A 27,075-nucleotide genomic window follows, 5' to 3' on the forward strand; every position below is an offset into this window, starting at 1 on the left:
AATTATCCTAATAAACTTATTGGGGTGACATTATTATCCTTGATTTACAGAGGACAGAGAGAAGCTGCCCAAGGTCATACAGGTCTGCCTGGCTTCAAAGTCCAATTTCCTTCCCTGTGGCACAACGGTGAGCCCAAAAGTAGGGAGGGATAGCCACATTGTATCTAGGGCCTACCAGATGCCGGATTCTATTCTGTATTACTCTTAATCCTCACAAAGACACTGTGAAGTTCTTATTTCTGGTCATCTGTGTACTGGTTGGGGAGACTAATGATAAAATAGGTCTGGAACTCCCAAGTTTAAGTTAATTGGCTCTAAATTCCTTTATTATCAGCCAATTTTTGTCTCACTTCATTTTACCCTTTTTCTGACTTGCTATGATAGTTTGAAATGACCCAATTCCTCTTTTTTCTGTATTCATGGTCCTTTGGATTGTGGTCCCTCGTTCTAGCATTAAGAATCCTTTTCTCCCGGGTGCCTGGGTGGCTCAGTGGGTTAAAGCCTCTGTCTTCAGTTCAGGTCATGATCTCAGGGTCCTGGGATTGAGCCCCGCATCGGGCTCTCTGTTCCGCAGGGAACCTGCTTCCCCCTCTCTCTCTCTCTGCCTGCCTCTCTGCCTACTTGTGATTTCTGTCTGTCAAATAAATAAATAAAATCTTTAAAAAAAAAAAAAAAAGAATCCCTTTCTCCCTTTTAAGTCTGGGATTGGCTATGTGACTTGCTTTGATCAATGAGACATAGCAAACAGGATATAAGCAGAGTCTTGAAAAATAGTTGAGCTCTGGGACTTGTCTACCTATTGTTGGGAATCCTGTCATAATAGGAATGAGCCTGTGCTAGACTGCTGGATGTGACTCATATGACCATCAACCCAGATGACATTAAGGTGGCTACTAAGCATGTGGACTGAGTTTCCTCCCCTGCAAAATCAACCAGCTTGCTAGCTACTAAACATCTAAGTCAACACACATACAACTCAACCAACTCTAAGAGCTATAATAAATGTTTCTTGTTATAAGCCACTAACTTTCGAAGTGTATTGTTACACTACCCTACTACCCGTGACCTGACAGGACTCTTCTCAAATCAATCCAAGATGATGTCAGAAGAAATGAATTATATTAAAGTCACCTGTGTGCAAAAACAGACCTCCATCTTGGATAAGAACAATATTGTACCAAGGATTAAATGTCTTAAAAAACCGTCAATGTAAAATTCATCTATTCCTCATGATAAGGGATTATGTCACAAGCATCTAAGCAGATGATAGATATAGAAATCTTAGAGACATTTCTGTTCCCTCTCCCTGTTATCGGTTCAGTCAAATGCCATGTCTCTTTAAATATTTCTTAGGCCTAGAGGCCTGGGTGGCTCAGAGGGTTGGGACCCAACTCTTGATTTTGGCCCAGGTCATGATGTTGGGGTTGAGGGATTGAGCCCCAGGTCAGGCTCAATGAGCTCAGTGCAGAGTCTGCTTGAGAGCCTCTCTCCTTCTCCCTCTGCCTGCCCCTAGGCTCACACGCAATCTCTAAATAAATAAATAAATAAAATCTTTCAAAAAATATTTCTCAGACCCTGCCCTTATAGTGGACATACTTCAAACTAACTAACTAAACAAATAAAATCTTTAAAAAACAAAAAAACAAAAAAAGACTCAGACCTTGCCATTTTAGTGGACATACTTTATGCTAATTTCCCAGTCATCTTTTACCTAGATTATTGAAACAGCCTCCTTCTGTTAATCTCTCCTCATCTATACTGCCATCAGAGATATTTTTTTCTTATATCAAGAACATAATGTTACAATGAAAAATCTCACGAACTTAGAAAAACATTTTTAAAAAAGATTTATTTATTTATTTGAGAGAGAGAGAGGGGTGGGGGGAGGGGCAGCACGAGAGGAAGAGAGAAACTTAATCAGACTCCAGGCTGAATGCAGAGCCCCACCCAGGGCTCCATCTGAGGACTCTGAGATCACAAGCTGAGCCAAAACCAAAAGCTGGTCCCTTAACCAACTGTGCCTCCCACGTGCCCCTAGAAAAACAATTTTTAAAAAATTAAAATATTTCATGACCTTTTTTTCCCCCCTAGGGTAAAATACAAACCTCTTTCCATGTGCTAGAGAATCCTTCCCAATCTGCCTCATTACATCTTGTCAGTCTCGTCCTCTAGAACTGCTCTCACATTCCTGTGCACCCAGCACATTTTCTTAAAAAATGTCACAACTTTCACAGATCCATGTTTTGGTTCATTCTGCTTCCATTTCATGGATTTCATTGTCATCCCTGCTTCCTTTTTGTCTTGAAAAAGGAGGCTGCATCCTTCAGAACCTACGTGGTCACCTTTCCTTTTTGTTACTTAGAAACCACTGTATGAGTTCCTACTATGTGCCAAGCATAGACCGGTGGCTGGAGGAGAAAGGGAAATATGCAGACAGTGTCTCAAACGTTAATAACTGAGGCAAGCACGGGGGACATGTGGAGAACAGACACATGTTCTCTCCTCCTCCACAGTGCATAGGCAGGGAAGCCTTTACAGAGGAACTGAAGATAAAGCTGAGCCTTCAAACATTGGTAGAAACCCACCGGAGGAGGAAATAGCATCTACAGAAAACATGCTTATAGAAGGCAGACTAATGACTTCTATTGTATCAAGTGATTAATACTACTGGAGATATTAGAAAATATCCTGCATCACTTAACTCTTAAAAAAATAACCTTAGAATATTTGGTATTTATAAAAATAAAAAAGAAAACATGTCTATGTCACATCAGCTTTGAGCATTAAAATACATTTTGAAAATAATAAGTATTTCTTTAAAAGTGGAAAGACAAATTCTACAGATTATAAAAAAATAAATGTTACTTTTAATTTTTGTTTTGTATGACTAGTTATTTTAAAAGAATCTTTAAACAGATGGCATCAATTTAAAGTAATTTTAATTTATATATTTTTAAAACCAAATGATCATATTAATACTAAGAAGACTTTAAAAATGAAATATAAAATACCACTTTGAAAGGAAATAAATCTGTCAGTATGCCTTAGGTTAAGATATATTAATTTATTTTTAAAAAGATAGGAGAAGAAAAAAACTATAATTAAAAAGTAATGGTTATCTGCTAATCTCTGAATCTAAGTTGGTTTTCAACTAGTCCTCCACTAGTCGAATCATTATCTATCCCTATTTCTTATTTTGTTTACAAATATTTCTCAGAACAGTATTTCATATTTTAGGTTATAAATAAGATTTCCTCTTTCTGTTATCAGATTGAATTGTCTTCATCAAAAAGAATGAATAGAGTTTCTTTTTCTTTAAATAATAATGATGATAATTTTAATAATAATCAACTCACCTCTAACAGGAGGTCTTTCTAGCTCAGAGTCAAGGTGAATTGGTGGAGAGATGTAGGACACCTGCCCGTGATGCGCCTGCCCTGTGGACCCAAAAATAAATGTTAAGCAGACATTACAGTTATGTCTCTTTACACTTTTTTGTTTGTTTTTAATGATGCAATATTATCTTTCTTCACACTGAATTAATTTCCCTTATATCACGTCGACAGATGTATTCAAACACAGGAGCATTATGCATCATCCAAACATCAAGCAATTAAATCAGTCCTTCTTAAGCTATTTTTTTATTATTAAATTACACATTTATTGTGGAATGACACTTTTAAAAATACAGTGAAAATGATTTACAAGAAAGATAAAATGGAAGGAAGAAAGACAGAAACAACACAAGTCCACATTTTTTACTGTCAGATTAAACCAACAAGTAGTCTCTCAATTTGCAGTGTTTCTAAACACTTATTCTCGATTTATACACTTCTTTCATTGTCCCAGACCAGTAATATGCAGTCTGCAGACTGTCATCAATGGCAAATAACACACAAGCAGCAGCTACTTGGATAACTTTATAACTCTGGTTAATTTCTTTTTAGTTTTTAGAATTTGTTTCTATTATTTGAATAGAAAGCTACTCCTACCTGCTTAGTGTATTTTATGGAAGAACAATAAGTAGCCAGGATATAAAATGTAGGTAGATGAATTCATTTTCTATTCCTTGCAAGCCATGCTACCAGCTCACACATTATTTGTAACAGACTTTCTGTTTTGTGAGTTAAGGTGCTGATTCGAAGGCCAAGACGCTGCTTGGAAAAACTGCTAGGTTAAGAACAAACAAAAAAATTTCTTATGTTCAAAGTAGCTATGCTTTGTATACTGATGATTCAGTAAGCAATTAGAATTTCGAGACAAGAAGGCATAGTCACAGAGTCAGTTCAATTTCTAAAGCTACTTTTTAAAACTATTTCTAAAAAAAAAAAAAAAAAAAAGGTTTGGGTAGAAGCAGAGGACTCACCAATTTCTTTCTACAACGGGAATATGCAGTTATATTTTAGACATTTACTATAGCAATTTACAGGGTTGTTAATCTCTTTTCCTAAACAAGGAAAGTTAATGATACATAGATTATGATAACAGCTAGAGTAACCTTCCCGTTTCAAGTAATATTCGACTTGTAATAAACTCTGCTGATTCCTCTTATGAGGCACATTTCAAATAATTAATATGGCTCCCTGTTGATAGTAGCTGCTGTTGCTCCCAGCATTTTTCTAGCTAACAGCAGACACAGTGGAGACGTTGTAATATACAGAGCCCCTCATAATGGTAACTAAGAATATTGTGCATTCACTGGCCATGTTTCAATGGAACACTAAAAGCACTATTATAAAAGAAGTAAGACAGTGAGTGTGCACTTGCAGCAGTCCATGTGTAATGCAGCTTATTAAAAACTTTAAATTATCTTAATGATGAAAACGCCTACTGTTTACCTATGTTACATACTTGATTGCAAAATCATTTTTTGTTTTCAAGGTCCTGTGTTATTACCAATGAACTGGTTTGAAACGCTACCGATTACGTAAAGGAAAATAAAAATCTTCGACTTTATATTGGTTCAGAATAATCTCGGCATATAAAGTAATATCGAGTTCGTGTCTAATCAAGGATCGTGACTTTTACCACATATAATAATTAACATGCATTCGTGCATACATGATCTCCATTTAGACAACCATGTCACTATGGGGATTGAAAGGTAGGTACTATGCCAATATACTCATATTTTTAAATCAAAGAAACAAGCAGAGGAGACTGTAACTTGCTCGAGCACATGCAGCTAGTAAATAGCAAGGCCAGGGGCATTTTGACTCCAAATGTGAAGTGTTTTCAAGTATATCAGAATATTTTTCTCAAAGAAGTTCTCCATATACTAACGCCGGAAAAAAAAAAAAAAAGTGTATGGATTTTAGTGATTAAACTCTGACAAGTAACTGCTTGTGGAACTGTCACCCCTACATTTGGCTTGAAGTAAAAAGTCCCTTTAAATGTCACACGTGCCTCTGTTCTTGGGATAAGCACGTAACTTCAAGAGTGCTCAGTAGGGATACTTTAGGGAGCATGAGATCACAGTGTGTATGTCCCTAAGGGGGACTGGCGATAATCAAAGAGGCAGCAGAGTGGGATGAGGATATTGACAGTCAAGTCCTGAACTTGGTTTGTCAAAATGTCCATTCTCCCTCCAATGAGAACTCCAGCAAACTGCAGGACGAGGGGTGGCCGGGAGAGCTCCCGTAACAGGAGTTGACAGACTCTCAGCCTTAGAGAATGTCAGAAATGCGGTGAAAGATTTCAATTTGCTGAGATTTCCGATCCACAGAATAAAAACTAGAAATCATGGAGGCTGCTGTTGATTAAGTACATTAATCAAATACATTAAAAAAAAAGTCAGCTTCACTTTAGAGCAGTGGTACTCACACATTTGTCTCCACAAAAACACATCAGAGATAATAAAACCTATTCTAATCTGTGGTTAACTAAGGCAATGAATCTCAGGGAGATAACTGCTCTTCATCAGGGAGAGCATTATAGAACATGGAGAGTTACAGTTTGAAGAAAACCCCAGTGACTATCAAATATCCACCCCCCTCACTGAGAATTACGGCAAGATAATAGTAATAATAAACTGTGGCAAAACCCATAAATAACTTCCATGTATAATTCTTCTAGACATTACGATGTATAATACGCATCCAAAAATGTGATCCGTTCAAAAAGAGCTTAGGAAGATACAAAGTGTGGTGAATGCAGACGTTTTTATTTTATTTTTAAATTTTTATATATTTTTAAAGATTCAGGAGAGACAAAGAGAGTTGGTGGGGGGAGGGTCAGAGGAAGAGGGAGAGAGAATCTCCAGCAGACTCCTCGCTGAGGCGAAGCCTTAAGCAGGGCTCTTATCTCATGACCCTCAGATTGTTACCTGAGCCAAGATACAAGAGACGAATGCTCAATGGACGGAGCCACCAAACACATACTGTTTTCAAAGATTTGACTAGAATACTTTTAGATAGGGACCATACCTGCTCTCTCATTTATCACTTTGTCTACCATGCTCTCCTGCCTTTCCTGGTCCATATAACAGAAGTTTTATACGCCCAAGTGTGAAACGTGCTGCTCTATTTTTTCCCTTACTTTTCCAAGTTAAAAAGATACAGATTTGTTTATTTATTTCTCCTGAATTTTGTTTTCTTTTTTATTGGATTTTCTTTTTTTTTTCTTTTTGGTTTTTTTTTTTTTTTTTAAGATTTTATTTATTTGAGAGAGAGAGCAAGAAAGAGAACGGAGTGAGAGAGAGAAAGTATGAGCTGGGGGGAAGGACAGAGGGAGAAGCAGACTCTCCGCTGAGCAGGGAGCCTGATGTGGGGCTTGATCCCAGGACCCTGGGATCATGACCGAGCTGAAGGCAGGCGCTTAACTGACTGAGCCACTCACGTGCCCCTTTTTTCCGGATTTTAAAGCCAAAAAATCATACTGACATTTTGATTAGAATCGCACTAATTCTTTAAATTAATTTGGAAGATAAGCATTTAAAATATTTTGTCTTCATTTTCTTTTAAATGGATCTCTACTGTTTGTTGTTAAATAAGTTGGAATAAATTAATTTTTTAAATTGCTTATATTTTGGTTATAAGAATATTTCATTATTTATGTATTCTATTTTCCTTATTTAAATGAAATTTTAAAACTCTCTTGATAACTTTCATTGAACTTTTTTGATGGTTATTATTGGAATTATTAGTTACCAACTTTGTCTCTCTTAGCCCCTTAGAGCTAAATACATGACTGATACTAAAGTTTAGTTGTTTTCTGTGATCTTTCTTTTTTTTTTTTAAGATTTTATTTATTTATTTGACAGAGAGACATAGCGAGAGAGGGAACACAAGTGGGAGGAGTGGGAGAGGGATAAGTGGGCTTCCCCGCAGAGCAGGAGCCTGATGTGGGACTTGATCCTAGGACCCTGGGATCATGACCTGGGCCAAAGGCAGATGCTTAACAACTGACCCACTCAAGCGCCCCTGTGATGTTTATTTCTTAGATGAAATATATTCCCAAGTTAAGAGTCATCTATATACTCTTTTATTTAATTATTTTGTGCTGTAGAATTTAAATTTTAAAAATTGATTTTATAGGACATGAAATTTAGAGGACAGAGTTTCCTGCTGATGTTATTCACCTGTCAATTTGCCTTAAGTTCCTACAAAGTATTTACCAGAGGAATAAACAACACTGAATGACAGGTTTCATAAAAGAATTAAAAGAGAGAGAGAAAAAATGCTTCATGGTTTATTGTTAAAGGTTTATTGTTAAGGAATCAAGGAAAAGAATGGTAGTCGGGTAGCTTATAAGATTTCATTCATTTTTGTCTAGGGAAGATGATAACATTTGTGTGAAGATGCATTTAAGTGAAAAATTTATGCAATAAATCTATATTGACATAAAATTTGCATACCAAACAATTCACCCATTTAAAACATAGTGTTTTCAGTATATTCACAGAGTTGTGCAACCAGCATCATAATCAATTTGAGACCATTTTCATTGCTACAAAAAGAAAGCCCAGGCCCATTATCAGTCTCTCTTCATTTCCTCCCAACTCATCCCTGTCTTGGGCAACCACTCATTTACTTTCCATCTCTCTATATCTGCCTATTCTGAACATTTCATATAAATGAATTACACAAATATGTGGTCTTTTGCGATCAGCATTGTTCATTCAATATAGGTTTTCAAGGTTCACCCATGTGGTAGAATAATCAGCACTTCGTTCCTCTTTGTCGTCAAATAATATTCCATTGCATAGACATTCTACATTTGATTTAATCACTCCTCAGGTCATGGACATTTGGGTCATTTCCACTTTTCCATTATTATGAATACTACTGTTATGAACCTATGTGCACAAATTTTTGTGTGGACACGTTTGCATTTTTCTTGAATATATATATACCCAGGAGTGGAATTGGTGAGTCATAGAGTAAATCTACATGTAAATTTTTGAAGTCTGATTTCTGAAGGGGCTGTACCCTTCTAGTTCTCATTAGTAATGCATGAGGGTTCCAATATCATGGAAATGTTTTTCAGGGTTTTTTCCTATTTATTTATTTATATATTTATTTGTTTATTTGTTTATAGGTGGTAGTGTAGTTAAGTCAGAGCTGATCGTACTTAATATTAAGATAATTGTAAAACCTGGGAAGACACTAATCTCCCCAAGTGGATATAGAAAGATAAAACAGTATTTGATTCAGAAGTTGTATAGTTCACCCACATTGTGAAAGTAAGGGAAAAAATGACCCAGCATAAAAAAAAGGCGGGGGGGGGCAGCTTACATCAAACACTGAAACACTGTAAAATGAAAATGTGTGGACTATCCAGTGTCAGGTATGCCAAAGATATAGAAATTTTAAGGGTGGTGGTCAACAGAATTCCCTACTACAGCAAAAACCCAAAGACTGTTAAGTATTCTGGAAAATACATTATGAAATGTATTATGTATTATATAATAATTATGTATTATATGTATTATAAATGTATTATGAAATGAAAATACTTCACTTTTTTTTAATCTTCCATCTCTTCTTCAACTTTTATCTAATTTCTATTTTATCAAAGAACCCTGCACAGTTTCTATTAAAGGTAAAATGCAGGAAAGCCTTGACTAGCATTAGGTACAAGAAAATTTTTTTTTTCTTTCCATTGTCAATACTTTACCTGCAGAACAGAGCACAGAAATAATTTAGAAACACAGAATTTGGAGGGAGAAAGGCATTTGATAGCGTAGAGTCCCCGGTCCACATTTTAGAATGAGGAAACACATCTTGAGAAATTTGTGGCTTTCAAAAGTCAAATCAAGGTGGTAGTTGTCAAGCTGGATATCAGGGACAGTAAGAAAGGGGATGTTTTATACCTCGCCTTCAGAAAACTAACACATCCACGTTCTCTCTTAACTCTGAAGCCTTCTTTCGTTGGCCATAATTTTCAAGGTGTGTGGGACCTAATCTTTCAGGTGTGTTGAGAGGTTAAAAAGCTTGAGAACTATTTATTTATGAAATACATACGTTTTTTCCCCCATAAGGCTATGCCTAAAAACTAAAGGCAGTTTGTCATAACAGATAATATCATGCCCTGGGAACAGAACTATATGTGTTGTTATCTGGACCCCGCCACTTTCTAACCATACAACCGTTAGTCATATAGCTAATTAGCCAGCAGCCATCAAGTTGTTTAACTTCCATGTGCTTCAATTTCCTCATTTGTATAATGGAGATTATAGTAACACTTACATCATAGGGGTGTATTGAAGGTTAAATGAACTTATGCATATATAGTAATTAGAACTGTACTTGTTACATGGTAAAGTACTTAGAATTTTTAGTTATTATTATTATTATTATTATTATTACAAGTTCATTATTTAATTCATTGATTCATCAACCAGTATTAGTTGAGTACCTAATACATGACAAGTACCTTTCAAGCTACTTGGCATATATCACACAACAAAATAAATAATAATGTGCAATCTTATGTAAGGGGAGACAGACTGTAAGAAATTAACAAAATCAATAGGTCAATAATATTGCATGTACGAGATGAGAAGGCTAATGGAAATAAATTAAAACAGGCTAAAGGGGATCGGAGTGGAAGGGCAGGTTGTAATTTTAAACAGAATGATGACGGAAAGCCTCATATCATTTCCATGAATAGCATTTGAAGATTCAAGAGAAAAAAAGAGATAATATCTGATTTTGATAGGAAATTAAAAAGATTAAAGTACAGATAAGAGCACAAATCTACTTTTAATAATTAAGAATGAAAGAAACAACTTAATGTGCTGTATCAGATGCTTTTTCCTCATGCATTTATTTCACATTTTACACATATTCATAGACATATAATGCCATTACCAATGACCAATGAGTAAAAGAAGACAGAAATAAAATGAGATAATCGGGAAATGAACACAACTTTCCTCCTAAAGCAAATACACATTTACTACTGTAAAGTCCCCATTGGTTTCTCCAGTTACACCATCTTTCAGTTCAAATTTCTCTCATTTTCTATATAGTGCTGTAAACAAGTTTAATAGTTTATGGCCCTCTAGGCAGATTTCATGCCTTTCTTTTGTTTGTTTGCTTTAAACTTTCAACTGCTGATCTTGATTATTTCCTCTGGAGGTACGACATTTCTCTTCCTTAAAAACAATAAAATGGATTTCACATTTTTGCCCCTGGGGTTTTAAATAATTTTATCATTTCCCTTTTACAACGTTTAGGATGATACAAAGTTACATCTCTGAACTTCATTTTCCTACTTCAATAATGATTTCATGTAGAATGTGGGAACCTATACTAAACTACATTTAAGAATGGCATATGGAATTTTTCTAAGTTTTTCAAATACTCTGAAAGCAGCTAAGCCTCCTTTCTCAGAGGGAAAAAAAAATAAAGTTTAATTTCTTGTTGAAAATAATCTCAGCTACTGATAAAAAGATATCAGAGGTCAATATGTTGTTTGTGCTGTTGGAAAACTAGGTGTGCCTAGCATTATAACATCTTTCTTTTTGTCTTCAAATCCCAGTCTGGCTATAACCATCTGGCATTTATAAAGTCAGCTTTCAGGTAAAGATGTAAACACCAATTGAAAGTAATCATCAAAGAAAAGGGCTGTAAAGTTGCCAATTTGACACTTATCTTTTTTCACTCTGGCTTCCTTTTCCCCTTTCATATTATTACTCATACTAATTTTCAGTGAATTTAGTCAAATATGAGGTAGCAAAGAAACAACTACATGCTTGACTTATTGAAGATAAAAGTCATTGATGGAGGCACAAAGGTCACTGATGGCCTTATCTCCAGTGGATTTTACTAGCACGCAGAAAACGGAGTAATTTGAAGCAGAAGTAACTTTCCTGTTTGTGTGTATATGTGTGCATTTCATTCAGCAAATAATTTTTCAGTATTCACTCCCTTTAGTGGCCAACCTTCCCAATACCAAATAAACAAGATAAGATGCTCCCTCCACAAAGAGATTCCAGTTTAGATGCAAGATTAAACAACCACAGTGAAGAATAATATGTATTTTGACAGCGATGAGAGAGAAGAGCTTGACAATAGCATCTAACTGAACTGAGGGATGAACAGTACCTAGAGAAAACAAGTGGTAGTCTAGGAAAAGCCAACGGCGGGGATAGGGAAACAGAAGGAACATCACGAGTGGATGTTTATAGGTCATATGACTTAAAGGGATAGGAGACAGGCAACCGCAGGTAGAAGGCAGACAAAGAAGAAGATGATTAAAAAAATAATAAAAACTTTCAGAAATGTACCCCTCGAGGGGCACCTCAGTAGCCCAGTAGGTTAAGTGTGGACTCCTGGTTTTGGCTCAGTTCATGATCTCAACCTCATGAGACTGAGTCCCGTGTCAGGCTCTGAGCTCGGGGCGGAGCCTGCTTGAGATTCTCTTTCCCTCTCCCTATCCTCCTCCCACTCATTCTCTCCCGCTCTCAAATAAATAAGTAAATAAAAAGAAAAGAAATGTACTCCCCCAAAAGAATAAATAATTCATGCCCATTACCCAGCTTTAGCAATGGTCAAGTCAGGGCCTATATTGTCTCATCTCTCTCCTTCAGTGTCCTCTAAATTTAAACCCAGAATGTTTTGAGGCAAATTCTAGACAATATAATTTCACTTGTACATTATTGGAGTGTGTATCGATGAAATATAAGGGCTTTTAAAAAACCTGTAATATCATTATGATACCTAAATATTAAGAAGCTATATCATAAAAAAATCAATTTAATGTCAAATTCAGAAAAGCAATTGTCTGCAAGAAATCAACAAGTCTTAAAGAAATGAATTCTGTTAGCCTGCAAAACATCCCATTCGTTCTGGTGTGGAAATTGTGTGGGACTGAGGAATGCTTTATACTTATGATGAATTTCAGGTACTCACAGATATAAAGGGGAATGTATTTTATAAAACCAGACAAATACACTTCTCTCTTGCCCAAGCATGAAAAAACGATTTGGTAGTTAAATGACAAACACTGAATTCTAGAGGCACCACTTCAAAAATTATTCCATGAAGTCTCAAAAACCTATTGTAACAAGCATTACAACAACAAACTAAAAAAAGAAAAAGAAAAAGAAATCAGGGCATTTATCTTCTCTTAATTTCTACTTTTTTTATAATCCTCTAAAAATAAACAGGAATGAACACACTAAAAAAAAAGAAGATCATGTTAATAAAAACAGTTATTTTCTAAGAGCCTAATACTAAGAAGCTCTATGTGAGGTAAATATTGTTTCCTATTTTTAAAGTGTGAAATCTAAAGCTCAGTAAGGTTAAATGTATTTTCAAAGGTTACACAATAGTGTGTGTGGGAATCAGGTTTCAAAGCCGGAGACCATGTTCTTACTCTATAGCTCACTGCCTTCACATCCTATAAATATACCAACGGGGGTGGAGAGAGAAGGCAAATATACTATAATTTCTGAAACATTAGAAATTTTTAGTTCCCTATTTTCAGACTACCTCAAATTAAGTGTTTATATTACTAAAGGGCTAAATCATAGAATAGTCAGGATTATAAAATTCCTTTTCTCAGACAATGAGTAAAACATTACACTCTATTTAACAGGAGGGACTTAACATTCTACTTAACAAATAGCCCTCTCCTGGCTTTTTTTTTTTTTTTTTAATGGATGCCTTAAAAAAGGGTTAGGGTTCAATAAAACAGATCTCTTTGAATCACTGTGATTTCCAAAACCTGGAAAAAAGATCTGAAGCAGACTTCAACCTCCTTCCCTCCAAAATACTCACACACAACTTTCCTATTCTTTCCTAATTTTTATCACCATTGTACTGAGCTCACGTTCACATATAGTAGAGTAAGAAGAAAATCTTTAACTATCCAAGCACTTAATATTCAGGTCTACAAAATTAAGGGTATGAGTGTTCAGGGTGGGGAGCTGTGACAAGCTAGATTAGAAAAGTCAGATTTTGAGCAACATAGGCAAACCTCATCAGCAGAACTGTGATGTTAGCATGAACTCAGGGATCAATAATTCCAGCTGGTTGATTAATGAAGGACACTCAAAAGGCTGTCTGTTCCTAAGCCTGCTTCACTGCCAGAACAATTCGGATTTAATTGAGTATCTGAATTAAAGTCACCTCCGATATGTTGCTTACAACCTGTATTGGGTAGAGTAATGGTCCCCCAAAGACGCCCACTTCCTAAATCTCAGAATCTGCGACTGTTATATTATGTGGCAGAAGTGATTTTGCAGATATGATTAAGGTTGAGATGGGAGATTATCCTAGCTAACTGTGTTAGTTCTTGAAAGTGGAAAAGGGAGGCAGAGGATTAAGAGTGATACAATGCAAGAAAGACAGGTCAAGCCATGGATGACTTAGAAGAAAGAGGATGTGGACCAGAACAAAGGAATGATGGTTCCTTCTAGAAGCTTAAGCAGACAAGGATGCTTCCCAGAGTCTACAGAAAGAACTGATTTTAGCCTAGTGAGACCTGTGTTTAAATTTGTTCTAGAAAAATGTTAAGATGATAAATTTTGATAAATTTGATAAATTTAAGATTCAAAGTTTGTAGTAATTTGTTCCAATGTACAACTTAAGAACTGGTATTTACTTTAACTCTAAAAAATCCTATTATTCAATGTATTAATTACTTGAATAGATATTATATGTACATGATACATATTCAACAAAATGGTAACATCTAATCTACCTAACGACTCTCCATAGGCGAAATCTCTTACAGCACTTTGTATATCTTTCTGGAGTTATTCTCTACCTTTACCACACACACACACATGCACACACAATAATTACATATATATACTTATTTATTTGAATCATTACCCCTGTTAAAGCACACTGATGTTCTGCATTTTTGTCAAGCTTGATCTAAAAGGTATTTTAAAGATTCAATTGTTTAACCACAATTTGCTAATGCATATAGAGCCCTACACTGCATTAAGAATGCACCAATCGCATAGAGTACATGACATTTTTTTAATAAGAAATAGAACATTTCATAAGGCAATATAGTAACCTGATGACTGCAACTAAATGATAAGCATAAAACACAACTGATAATGATGAGATGGTTAATCAGACAAAACAAAAAATCAAAGTGATGGAATGGCTTCTTTAGAAATTACCTAACCTAACTGCTGTAATTTACAGAGGAGGAAATAGGCTGCGATAAGATACAGGACACAACTAAGGTCACTCTCTATTTAAGGGCAGAGGTTGATACAGGATAATAGTCAAACAACTCAGCTATGGGCTCTGTCCTCTATACTATACTGTCTCTTTATCCTTTCTTTTTTACTTTTTTCTTTTTTTAATTAAGACTTTTTTTTTTTTTTAACACTACAGTTTAAAATTCACAGCAATATTAAGAGGAAGGTACAGTGATTTGGCATATATCCCCAGCCTCCCTGTACACATAGCCATCATCAGCAACCTCCTTAAGATTGATACATTTGTTACACCGATGAACCCACATTGACAGGTCATCATTGCCCAAAGTCCATAGCTTACATTAGAGTTCATTTTTAGTGTTGTACATCCTATGGGTTTGCACAAATGAGTAATGACATATGTCCATCACTATGGTCTCATTCAGAGTATTTTCACTGACCTAAAAATGCTCTGTACGACACCCATTCATCCCTCCCCCTCCTCCTTCCTTTATCTTTTTGCTTCTACAATAGTAAAGAGAGAAAGTATAGAAACTTGCTGGGCTAACAAAATGGGGCTAGGAATGCTGCAAATAGGAAAATAAAATTTTATATAAAATAAGTCAATCTACTATTTTGAAATTATCTAGGTCATAGATTTACAGTGAGAATTTTATAAATATCTGTGTGACTGAGACTAGATATTCAATAAATACTTATTATTTCTCTTTTGTCTCTAAGGAAGACAAAAGTAACCTTGATAACCAAGAAATAAAATCTTGTGGGGTCACTCAGGAAAGGCTGGGGAAGGAATAAGCAGGAGGAGGATGTTGGCACTTGGTAAGACTGAAGTCATTTGTTATGTTTACTCTCCTAATTCTCTTGTAATATTTAGAAATATGATTCACCATATTACAAAGTGTTACTGAAGAGAGAAAAAAAGATGAGGTGTTTCTGTGGTATTTTACATATGGTAAAATTTACATTAGAGGGCACAGTCTATGAATTTCTCGAACCTATATTTTTTTTTTTTTTTTTTTTTTTTAAAGATTTTATTTATTTATTTGACAGACAGAGATCACAAGTAGGCAGAGAGGCAGGCAGAGAGAGAGGAGAAAGCAAGCTCTCCACAGAGCAGAGAGCCCGATGCGGGGCTCGATCCCAGGACACTGGGATCATGACCTGAGCCGAAGGCAGAGGCTTTAACCCACTGAGCCACCCAGGCGCCCCTCGAACCTATATTTTTAACATATTCAATTTACCTATCATACCATTTCAAAAGAAGATACCAATTATTTTCTCTTTTCAATATGCAGCCTAGATATCAAATTCCGGGAAAACAAAAAAAAGTGAAATAGGTTTCAGATTCATTTGCTTTGTTATGAAAATTTATATGATGGTTAAAACGTGTGTTCTCCAGAAACTGTGTCCTACATGGAAAAACGTAAATGGCAAGCATGTGTGTACACATATAATTGTATTTATATTCACATACATATGCACAAATGCTTTGGCCACTATCAAATTATTCCAGGATTTCTTAAACTTGTTTTAACATCTGCTATAATTTTGTAAGTAATGAAACTGAAACATCCTTTCAGTTTTCTGATCTGCTTTAATTGGAAGAGTCATCTAAATGTACACATTTAGTGAAGACTTTGTAGAGGACAATTCAGGTATAAAATTCTATGAGGCGGCCACCTGGGAGGTTCAGTCAGTTATGTAACTGACTCTCGATTTCAGCTCTGGTCATGACGTCTGGGTCCTAAGATTGAGCCCTGAGTTCGGATCTGCTCTCAGCGGAGACTACTTGAGATTCTCTCCTTCCCTCTCCCGTCGCCCCTCCCCCTGCTCATGCTCTCTTTCTCTCTGAAAATAAATAAATAAGTACAATCTTAAAAACAAACAAACAAAACAAAACAATAACAACAACAACAAAGAAAACCTCTATGAGGATTGGAGGCATATGAGGTACAGTTTCTGTGTCTTCTCTGTCACCCTGGGACCCACTCAAATGTTTTAGACATTGTAAGACTCCAGTGTATTCCTGGTGAAATGTCACGTTAATGATATGAAAGAAATTAAGATGACTATTAAAGTTGCTATACTTCAAATCACACACAAAGCAAAGAGTAAATCTCTGGGAAATTTTCTTTCAAAACTGGAGACAAATTCACAGTGCGACCAATTTTGTTTAATTGAGAAATGTTACAAAATTGATAAATACATTAACTCCCTCAGCCAGTTCATTTATTTATTTATTTATTTTTAAAAGATAATTTATTTATTTATTTGAGGGAAAGAGAGAGAGAGATCACAAGCAGGCAGAGAGGCAGGCAGAGAGGGGGGAAGCAGGCTCCCCGCCGAGCACAGAGCCCGACATGGGGCTCGATCCCAGGACCCTGAGACCATAACCCAAGCCGAAGGCGGAGACTCAACCCACTGAGCCACCCAGGCGCCCCAGCCGGTTCATTTCTAACAGAAAACATTCATGGCAGTTTTTGAAAAGGTCTTTGCCAAAGGAGATGCATACCAATTCCCCAAATATAGATTTTGTTTCAGTGTATTTATGTAAAGTAGATCTTTTAGGAAATACTCTTTTAGCAAGCATTTAAAGAAGAGTTGATATCTGTTCTACAAAACATCCACTAATGTACTTTCATTGATTTTATTTTCCCCAATAAAATTATTATGTAGATGGCAATGATGTCATTATGATAAACTGGGAAAAACCTGGATAAACTGACACCGTATTTCAATTATTTATCTGTATTTAAGAGAATTGAAAATAGTTGACGCTATTAAAGGAAAGACTGAATTTCTGTATTCAGGAGGAAGGGTTATGGTGCCTGAAAAGTGATATTAATATTACTTCAAAGGAAAACTAGCAGGTGAAAATTTGCTTCTAGACCCACTGAAGCAAGCAGCAAGAGAAAAAATATAGACCAGGGTATTTACAACAAAGAAATTTGTTCCCTAGAGTACAGAGCTGGGAAGCTGGCCTGCTGTGTTTATGTTTTTAAAGTTCTGCTTCAAAGACTATCCCAGCATGCTAAGAAAAACATAAAATGTTAAATTTTCCTGTCCTCCCTGCTGATAGATCAGAAAACATCAAGTAACACTAACTCAAAAAGAGGAATGATAACACAAGCTAAAGGTACGTGAAACAAGGCTCGTAGGTGGATAGCAACAAAATGGTAACACTTCCTCTGCAGACACCTCCCCCCTCCCCGGTCCAAGGAAGGGTACGAGATAGTAGCAGCAGCCTGGATTTAATGGAATAACTGTTATAAATGGAGACATATGATGATACAGATCTCAGATTAAAGCTGCTCACCAAAGGCTACTCTCAAATGATGCCCATCAGGCATTTTTTCTCTTAGCTACTAAGTCAGTAAAACTTAGAGAACGCAAATGTATAGGAGGATTAGAATGAGCTGGGGGAAATGGGAGGGGGAGACAAACCATGAGAGACTGTGGACTTTGAGAAACAAACTGAGGGTTTTGGAGGGGAGGGGAGTGGGCGTTGGGTGAGCCTGGTGGTGGGTATTAAGGAGGACACGTATTGCATGGAGCACTGGGTGTGGTATATAAACAATGAATTTTGGAACACTGAAAAAAAAAAAACATTGAAAAAAAAAAAGGATGATACCTGTGAATATCAGTCATAGTAAATTAAATGTGCCTCAACTTACTCTGGAGAAGACTAGAAAAATTCAAATATATTCATAGGTTCAGTGTTCAAATTTCTTTATATGTATAATGATAAAATGAGGCAAGATAATGAAAGATCTGAGGAGGTTTTTACAAGAATATATGTAAGGTTTGTGAAATTAACTGTTCTTCTAAAGAAAAGAGACAGGGATACACTTATTTTCCCCACAATTAGGTCAGAATCTGTCCTTCCTTTTTATGAATCCATGATATCTGGGAGAAAAATCTCTCAAAACACAGCCCAGCAGGACTTGCTAGTATGGTCAGTTAGTTGATTGAGATCAATATGGCCCCAAACACCTGAATTCAGAAAACTCTACACCAAAGTATCGCATGCATGTGCTCACAAACATGAGGTAAGAATGACCCAAGCATAATAAGACCAGATTGGCACACAGAGAAATAAAAGGATATGGATATTCTCTTAGGATGATGACAGTAAAATTTACCACCCAATTCTTTTTAATAAACTCAAAAATACATCGTTGCATAGAACAAAACTGCCTGTAGTGAAATTTTGACAACTCCCCTCTGTGTGCTAAAACGCCGTCAGCTGAAAAATCTGAACTCTTTGCGAAAATTGTTCATTTTTGACAGATTTATCCAACTTCCATGTTTGCAGTCTTAATCATAGGAATTTGAAAAATTAGAATTTAGCTTTACACTCAAAGAACTGGAAGCTCTATTAGCATAATTTAGAGGTACTAAGTATTTATATTAGAGTTATCTATAAAAGCCAAAAACTTGTGAAAATATTTATTAAGCAAAGTACTGAGCTGGACTGATTTTAAGATGCTGTATATATATATATATATATATATATATATATATATATATATATATATAAATATATATATATATATAAATAAATATAAAATACACAGACACACAGGCTGTTTGTTTCATTCCTTGGCTCACTGTTACTAAGTGGATAAGAAGGTTGGTCTTTGCTGGACCAGACAAGGCTTAGCTGAGATAGATGCGTTTTGCTAACTGTAATCAAAGTCATATATTTCAGGACACATGGGTGTCAGTGGTGGAGCCGTGTCGTGTCATAGTTAAGAATACAGGTTTTAGGGGCGCCTGGGTGGCTCAGTGGGTTAAAGCCTCTGCCTAGGGCTCAGGTCATGATCCCAGGGTCCTGGGATCGAGCCCTGCATCAGCAGGGAGCCTGCTTCCTCCTTTTTCTCTCTCTGCCTGCCTCTCTGCCTACTTGTGATCTCTGTCTGTCAAATAAATAAATAAAATTAAAAAAAAAAAAGAACACAGGTTTTAGAGACACAAGACCTGTGTGTTCTCATTGCAGTTGTTACATCACCCACTGTGATGCCCTTGGTCATATTCATCCAACATTGTCAGTTCCTTCATCTCTAAAAAGCAAACAATAACAATCCTATTTCACAGCATTCCGGTAAGGGTTTTCCAAAAAATAAATAAATAAATAAATAAAAGCCACACGTATGAAGCAGAGTGCCTGCCACATAACCACCTAATTGTTGAACTACCGTCATTGCCCTTGCTTATACTGTCACTATCTCACACTTGCTTCTTCTGACACAAACAAGACTACGCCAGTACAGCTAACCCAAATCCCTCTCAACACAGGGTTCCTTGGGTTGGTGGAAAGGAGATGGTATTTGGAGATGATATTCTTAGCTGAGGATCAAAGCACTGTTTTTAACTGGAGCCGGTTGGTTAACCTCTTGGAGGTTCCATTTCTCCATCCATAACCTAGGAACCGTCAGAGGGATTTCACAGAGCAAGGGCACAGTCAAACTACGGTCCATAGGCCAGATTTATCGGCTCCTGCCGGATTTTGGATGACCTGTGTTCTAGAACTGTTTCTCAATTTTTAAAAGATTAGAAGAAGAAACATGAGCAGAAGGAGGAGAAACGGAGGAGGCAGAGAAGGAGGAGGAGGAAGGTCACCACCCATAGCAGCAGTACCAGAGACCAGGTGTAACCTGCAAAATCCGAAATGTTTACTCTCTGGGCCTTTACGGAAAATGCTTGCTAATCCCTGTCTTTGAATTACTGTGAATGCTAAAGGAGCCAATATATGAAATATACCAAGTGGAGGACTCGGTATCATTGTATTCTCTTACTGGTAACATTTTAAAACTTCACCTGCACAGTAAACGAAGCAGTAATCCTCCTTGTGCCGCCTTTAACTGCTACTGCAGAAATATCTGATATTCTAAACTCGTTAGAAGGAACCTCTCAACAGGATCCCTTCTCTGGTTAAAGAAGTACGCTAAATAAGGCAGAGGCAGATGCACCGTATTATCTCTGGCAGGAATTATTTGGCAAAGATAGTTTAGACCATTTTGTTTCACGCAGCTGCATTTAATGGAAGCGAGTCCTACGTCAAAGATCTCCATTCTGAGACACACACACATGCACACACACACACACACACACACACACACGAAGTATTATGGGTGCTGCTTTGTGTGTATCTATTGTTCACTCAGTGCTATCATAGGGGAAGGTCACATACTACAGGACTCAGAAATGAGAAAAATTTCCAGTGTGATTTGGTATGATTTTAGCTCTGAGAAATTTTTAAACCTAGTAGTAGTTGACTGCCCCCGTTCTTATTTTATTATTGATCGGTATAACATAACAACAAGTGGGGGTTCGTTGCTTCAGAAAATGTATGCTCCAGATTTTGTCCATAAGATGCAAGGGTAGAAATGAAGCAGAGTGTGCAGAATAGAGATTGAGATATATTTTCTATTCATTGTTTGATCTTCTTAAACCTCCCATTTGTCAAATGTAATAGAAGAATATGCCTTCCTGTATTAATAGAGAGGGGTGATCCACTGACTTCTCTAAAGTCACAAAGAAGTCCACAGGTAGGCATAAAAATAAAATAGCTAACAAGAATGACAACACATTAAAAAAAAAAAAAAAAGAATGACAACACATTAATTACTTAACTAATGATGACATGGCTCCTGATAAGGCAAGTTGAACATGAAAGAGAAGATTAATCCACCTGTTAAAGAATTGAGAATTCAAGTACATGGTAGTCAAAAGTCATCTAAAAAGGAATATGTATTCATGTTTTTTAACCACATGAACATTTGGTTATACATGGCGACTTTTTCTTGATTTATCAATTGGTTTATATAAAGATAAAACTGTTTTAAGATGATACGAAAATGAGGAGAATGATAATGTTGAGGATATTTGTTGAATATTTAACTCTGCTAAATTGTGTTAAGTATTTTATAATCTCATCTTGATCCTCACAATAAATCAGAGGTAGTTGCTATTATTATCCCTGTTTAGCCAATGAGGAAACAAAACATACTCTACCTCAAATCTGTGGCAATTTCAGAGGAAATAAGATCCCTCAAATTAATCCTAAGGACTCTGATTTAGAAATACCCTTTTGAAGGCAACTTAATTTCCATATTCATCTAAAATTAAATGATTATTTTGAAACATTAGTCATGTGTCATAAAGTCTGAATATCCTTCTTAGATGCCAGAGTTTTAACCCAAATTCTGATTTTCTTATGTTATAAACTTACATTGCTTAACTTCTCTGTGGATGCAAAGCTATCAGAGAATCTAAAGAAGGAAAGTATCACCAAATTTCGTTTGAATTGGTCATGTAAAGAAAAAAAACATAAGGGCACCTTGGTGGCTCAGTTGGTTGAGTGTCTGCCTTTGGCTCAGGTCATGGTCTTCGAGTACCCGGATGGCACCTCCTGTCAGCGGGGAGCCTGCTTCTCCCTCTGCCCCTCACCCAGCTCATACTATCTCTCTCACTCTTTCTTTCCCAAATAAATAAATACAAACTTAAAAAAAAAAAAAAGGCAAAAGCTTCTGAGATCTCTTTCATTCTTTGGAGAAGCAAAGAGGTGTTATTCTTGAGAAGCAAAGGTAGAACCAGCTTAAGAGAAGAGAAAACAAAAGGGAAGACTGTAAATGATGAACTTGAACAAGTCTAAAGAAAAGGGGAAAACAGCTCTACCACAAAATCACAGTGTTTAATTACAAAACCTAAAACATAAAAGAGGCAAAAACTGCTCTTTTTTTTCCTGTTTTGCGTTAGATATCTGTTCCTATTTGTTAGAGTGAGACCCATTAATTTTAAACTATTCTAAGGAAAAATTTAAAATCATATGTGGCAAATAACTAACAATAAAACTAAACCACAACAAAACTAAACTAACACAGCTAACTTAAACAACAATACTAAATACAACCACAAATACAAAAAAGGGAGAGACATTCAGACCTAGCATGAAAAAATTGAGGTAAAGGAAATCAGTACTGTGCCATAAATAATTTTATTATTAGAATCGGTAACTCTTATTAATTCATCAGCAAATATTTATTAAAGGCATATAATATGCTAAACTAATGACTGTATAGCCTCATCTCCCTCAGAATCACCTTCAGGGCATTTTCGCATTTTATGAGCTCTGACTTCAGTTTCTGATTCGATCCCTCTATCTTTAATCCGGGGAGAGACAATCTTTCCATCTCCACCAAGAATTATTCTTGTAATGAGGCACAGACACTGATGAGAGCAGGAAGTCCCTCAAATACGCTGGGGTGGAAAAACACTGTGAAGAAAGTATGATGAGGATTCAGCGTGATTAGGGCATAAGAACCTGCCTTAAAAGATCCCTTCTGACGGGGGAAACAGGCAGGTACCCAGACGGTACATTCACAATGTGTTAAGTGCCACAAGAGGTAAAACAGCAACAAAAATAGGAAACAAGCATCTCTGTTTTGGGAGAAATCATCACAGAAGAGATAAGGCTCCAGATGCTGTGAAGAAATGTGACCATATGATTCTCCCGACACCTACATTCAGACTTCCTGCTTGATAGCTCCCCTTTTCCTTCTCAAGTGTCCCAACTTGGATGATAAATCTTCACTGCAATCTTTTTTTTTTTTTTTTTTAGCGAGACCATGTAGGCTCACAGGGTGGGTGGGTAGGGAGGGGGCAGAGGGAGAGGGAGAGTATCTTAAGCAAGCTCCATGCCCAGCACAGAGTCGAATATGGGGCTCGATTCCAGAACCCTGAGATGATGACTTGAGCTGAAATCAAGAGTCAGGCTCTTTACCGACTGAACCACCCAGGTGCCCGTCGTCCCTCCAATCTTAAAAGGTCCAGAGGAGTTTGCTTCCTGAGTGAGGAGAGGCAGCAACAAGGTAGCATCCTGGGGGGAGGTTCATTTGCATGAAAACCCAGAGGGACCCCAAGAGTTGAATGTGTTGAGGTGCAAACTGCTAGGAGTAAGGAGTGGGACAGGAGATAGATGCAAGCAGGATAAGGTTATCTTTGTATTTTCCAACATAGCTGCAGAGTAATTGTTTGGGGGTGTGAAATAAAAAAATAAATAAATACCCATTTTTCAAAAAAGAGTAGTTCCTTTGGGTTGCTCTCTGAATCTTCCAAGAAACAATGGAAGCTCTCATGAGTAGTTGAAAAGTGCTCCTTTGAAGAGGGTAGTTGATAAATTGGACAGGTGACTTGTCCTGTTCTTTACATATTTTGTTTTCAAAATTTGCATAATATAGGTGCCCTCCAGCCATCGTTAAACAGAGATGAGTTCAAATGAGTTCCTCAAGGTCACATATGAACCGAAGGGATGAAACTCAAGAATTCTAGCCAGTAGCCACTCCCTAATCATTCTTGATCTGTCCTTTTTTAAATCTAGGGTGAACTCTGATTTTTTTTTTCATTTTTTAAGAGAATAGTTATTATTATTTCTATTTGATTCAGAGAAAAACCCAATGGATAGCTCTTTGATTTCTCCTCAGTGTCCTGAGATAAAACTATTCGTGTAAAACGCATTTATTGCACAGGAATTTTTTGAGCTGCTTAGGCATGCAAAGAGGTTAAGAGATAAAAAGTTGTTTATGTGGAAGTAACTGTGAAAGCAACAGCAATAAGTGACTTTCTTAGAATAATTTGCAGTTAAGATCTATGCTCAAAATGGTCATTAGTTCACAAGCAAACATGACAGAAAACTGAAGGAGCCATCACCTCATGTTTCCCTCATTTGGGCTCTGCGATTTACAAATGAGCAAGTGCCTCTTACAACTCTGCTAACTTATTCTTTAAGTCAGTCAATCATTGCGAAGTATATTTGAGTTCCTCTTCACGAAGAATATCTCCACAGGCAAAGTGAACAATCACTTGTCTTTCCTTTCCAGGAACCTCAATAACAGGAAGCTTTTATTTGTTGCAAATTGGGAGAAATAGACAACCAGAAATGAATCACGGCTACTCAGATTAGCGTTATCTCTTAAACCGAACCCACGAGAAAACATCACAGTCATTATTTAAGAAGAGACAGGTGTTCTCTTTTTAGAATAACTGGTTTAAAAACCAACCAATTTGGTCTTTTCAGAAAGTATTACAAGCAGAAATTTCCTTCCTGTTTTGAATACGTTAGTAAAGGACATCACAAAGGTATAAACTCCTGCAGTAGAAAAATACTAAGGACATAATCATGCAATAATTCATCCACTTATGTCCTTACCTTGTGAAGAGAAAATTATCCCCTGACTAATGTTCAGGTATCAGTGACCTCTCTTTCCCCCAAAATTTATAAGTGAAGGAAATGGTGAAATGACATTTTGTGTGAGTATTATCAACTAAACTAGGTCACATGTTCAAGACTCTTTTAACTACAAATATCAATATGATCTTGCTGGTTCTCTTAAGGCAATAACTTTATCAAGTATGACTGTATCTGTAAGTTATGACATCATGAAGATGACCTGAGCATCTATTTTTGTAAAACAGATTTCCTATGATTCAGCATGCAGATCATAGAATATATTAGGAATTTATTCTACCTTCTCGAGCTCTTTAATGTATTTAAAATCTATTTTTAAATTTAAACTTAATGTTGTTCTTTTTCAACATTAGACAAATAGAACGCTTTCTCATTTATAGTATAAAACTAAGTGAAATTGTGACTGCACATGTTTATGGTATAGACTTTGTGTTAAGGTCATATTTCTCATGATAGATTCTTAGAGTTTATCATAAAACAATAGGGAGTCAAGAAAATAAACTATAGGATTTAAATTATTGTTCTGAGTTTAGGAACTATCTGGTAGCTGTAGGCAGGACAAACTGAGAGTGGAAAGGAAGGTGGAGAGGACTATCTGAGATTAGAAGGAGTTAAATAAATTGTTGCAAGAGGATAGGGAGTGATGCTGGGAGCCTCAAACAGCTTTCCTGCCTTTCAGCCTCCAATACTTAAAGGAAATGCACTTCCATTGGAAACAGTGACACATAACAGTCATTCTCAACAAGTGAAACTCTGGATATGTATTCAGGAAATTACAATAACTTAATCCGTCCTCTCACCCCACCTGAACAGAGAATCAGCCAGTGGAACTAATGGGAGTAGAAAAGGAGATTCCAGGATTAAGTCACTAAAAAGAAATAAATCTTGATTACTAGAATTTGAAGTGAATGGATCCAAGTGAGGTGTTATGACTGTGTCAACACTGTTCTATTTCCTGTTCTTTACTATTTTAAATGATGTGACAAATGCATTATTTCAGAATAATCAGAGTACTTTATGATTACATAAATAGATGTACAGCCAACTATTGTCAGAGGAGCTGTGCGATAGTCCCAAAGTTTAATTTGAATTGTAAACGTTTATAACAAATATATGTTCTAAGTCATGGGCACTTAATTTTCCACAAAGTCATAGCAAAAAAACAAACAAACAAAAAACAAACAAATAAACAAAAAAAACCCAAAACAAAAAACTGTTTGTTTTGAAATGGAGTATTTAAATATGAAAAATGTAGGACAGGTCCAAACCTACAATCATAATGACCTGGAGTGACTAAGAAAAAGTTAAAAGTTAAATTAAGTCGGCTTTGCCAAAGAAAAAAAGTGTCATGTAAAGATTTTAGAGAGGATCGTTCCAAAATGATTAAAATGTGTCTTAAATGTGTTAGTGCTTAAACATTCTCATTTAGATGGAAAATTCAGCTATTCAGGATGACTCATTTTCTGAGGGATTCAAATAGGAAAACTTTCATTCTATTTTTAATAATAGGTGCTGAGAAAAGGGCATGGTTCATTCATGCATTTGAAATTTACATTGTACATTCCGGTGTTAATTATGCAACACTTTTTCAGTATCTTTTTGAAACCTTCAGCAATTGAGTTATATAATGTATGTTCTAGTGTATGAACATACTTTGGAAAAATGAAACTAATTAAAAATTAATTACATCTTGCTGGTAATGAAGACTTGTTTCATTCCTTAGAGAATTCTTTGAAAGTGGACTATCAGTCATTTTTATTATGAAGTGCCAATTAAATACTTAAAGTTCAAACTTGTCAATTAAAAAGAAGCTTAGTATGCTATTATTTAGCAATGATATCTCATGCATAATTAGAAAACTTAAACAAACAATGATACATTTTAAATTATGAAGAAGCAAGTAAAGTTTTAAATGAGTAAAATTCTTGTATATAATTGCCCACATATTTGATAAACCTTAGAAAAGAATCTGAGATCTTCCTTTAGCAAACCACAAAGCAATTGCTTTCCTCAGCAAATTTGATAATTAATTGATCTGTTTTTAAGTATGTCATATAAAGCCCTCATAGGACATTTCTAATCCCTGAATTTCTTCTTTGTTAATAAAGACCAACTTATATCTATGTTTTACCTGTATTATTCAGTGTAAATTGTGCCCAGAAAATATATACTTTTCATTTCAATAATAGAT

At 36.0% G+C, this 27,075-nt stretch overlaps 1 protein-coding gene across 1 annotated transcript in view; it reads right to left on the reverse strand.

Moving 5' to 3' along the window:
• Positions 1 to 3,356: 3,356 nt before the first annotated feature.
• The window catches only part of LOC308338097 (adhesion G protein-coupled receptor L3-like), a gene marked incomplete at its 3' end in the record, with an annotated part of 50,460 nt that continues 26,741 nt past the window's right edge, over positions 3,357 to 27,075 (reverse strand). Inside the window, exon 3 of the mRNA XM_080831658.1 lies at positions 3,357 to 3,437. Coding sequence (XP_080687784.1) covers positions 3,357 to 3,437 — 81 coding nt within the window. The remainder of the gene's footprint in view (positions 3,438 to 27,075) is intronic.

The sequence above is a fragment of the Martes martes genome (genome assembly GCF_963455335.1).
Source record: "Martes martes genome assembly, contig: scaffold_236, whole genome shotgun sequence".
Lineage (NCBI taxonomy): Eukaryota > Metazoa > Chordata > Mammalia > Carnivora > Mustelidae > Martes > Martes martes.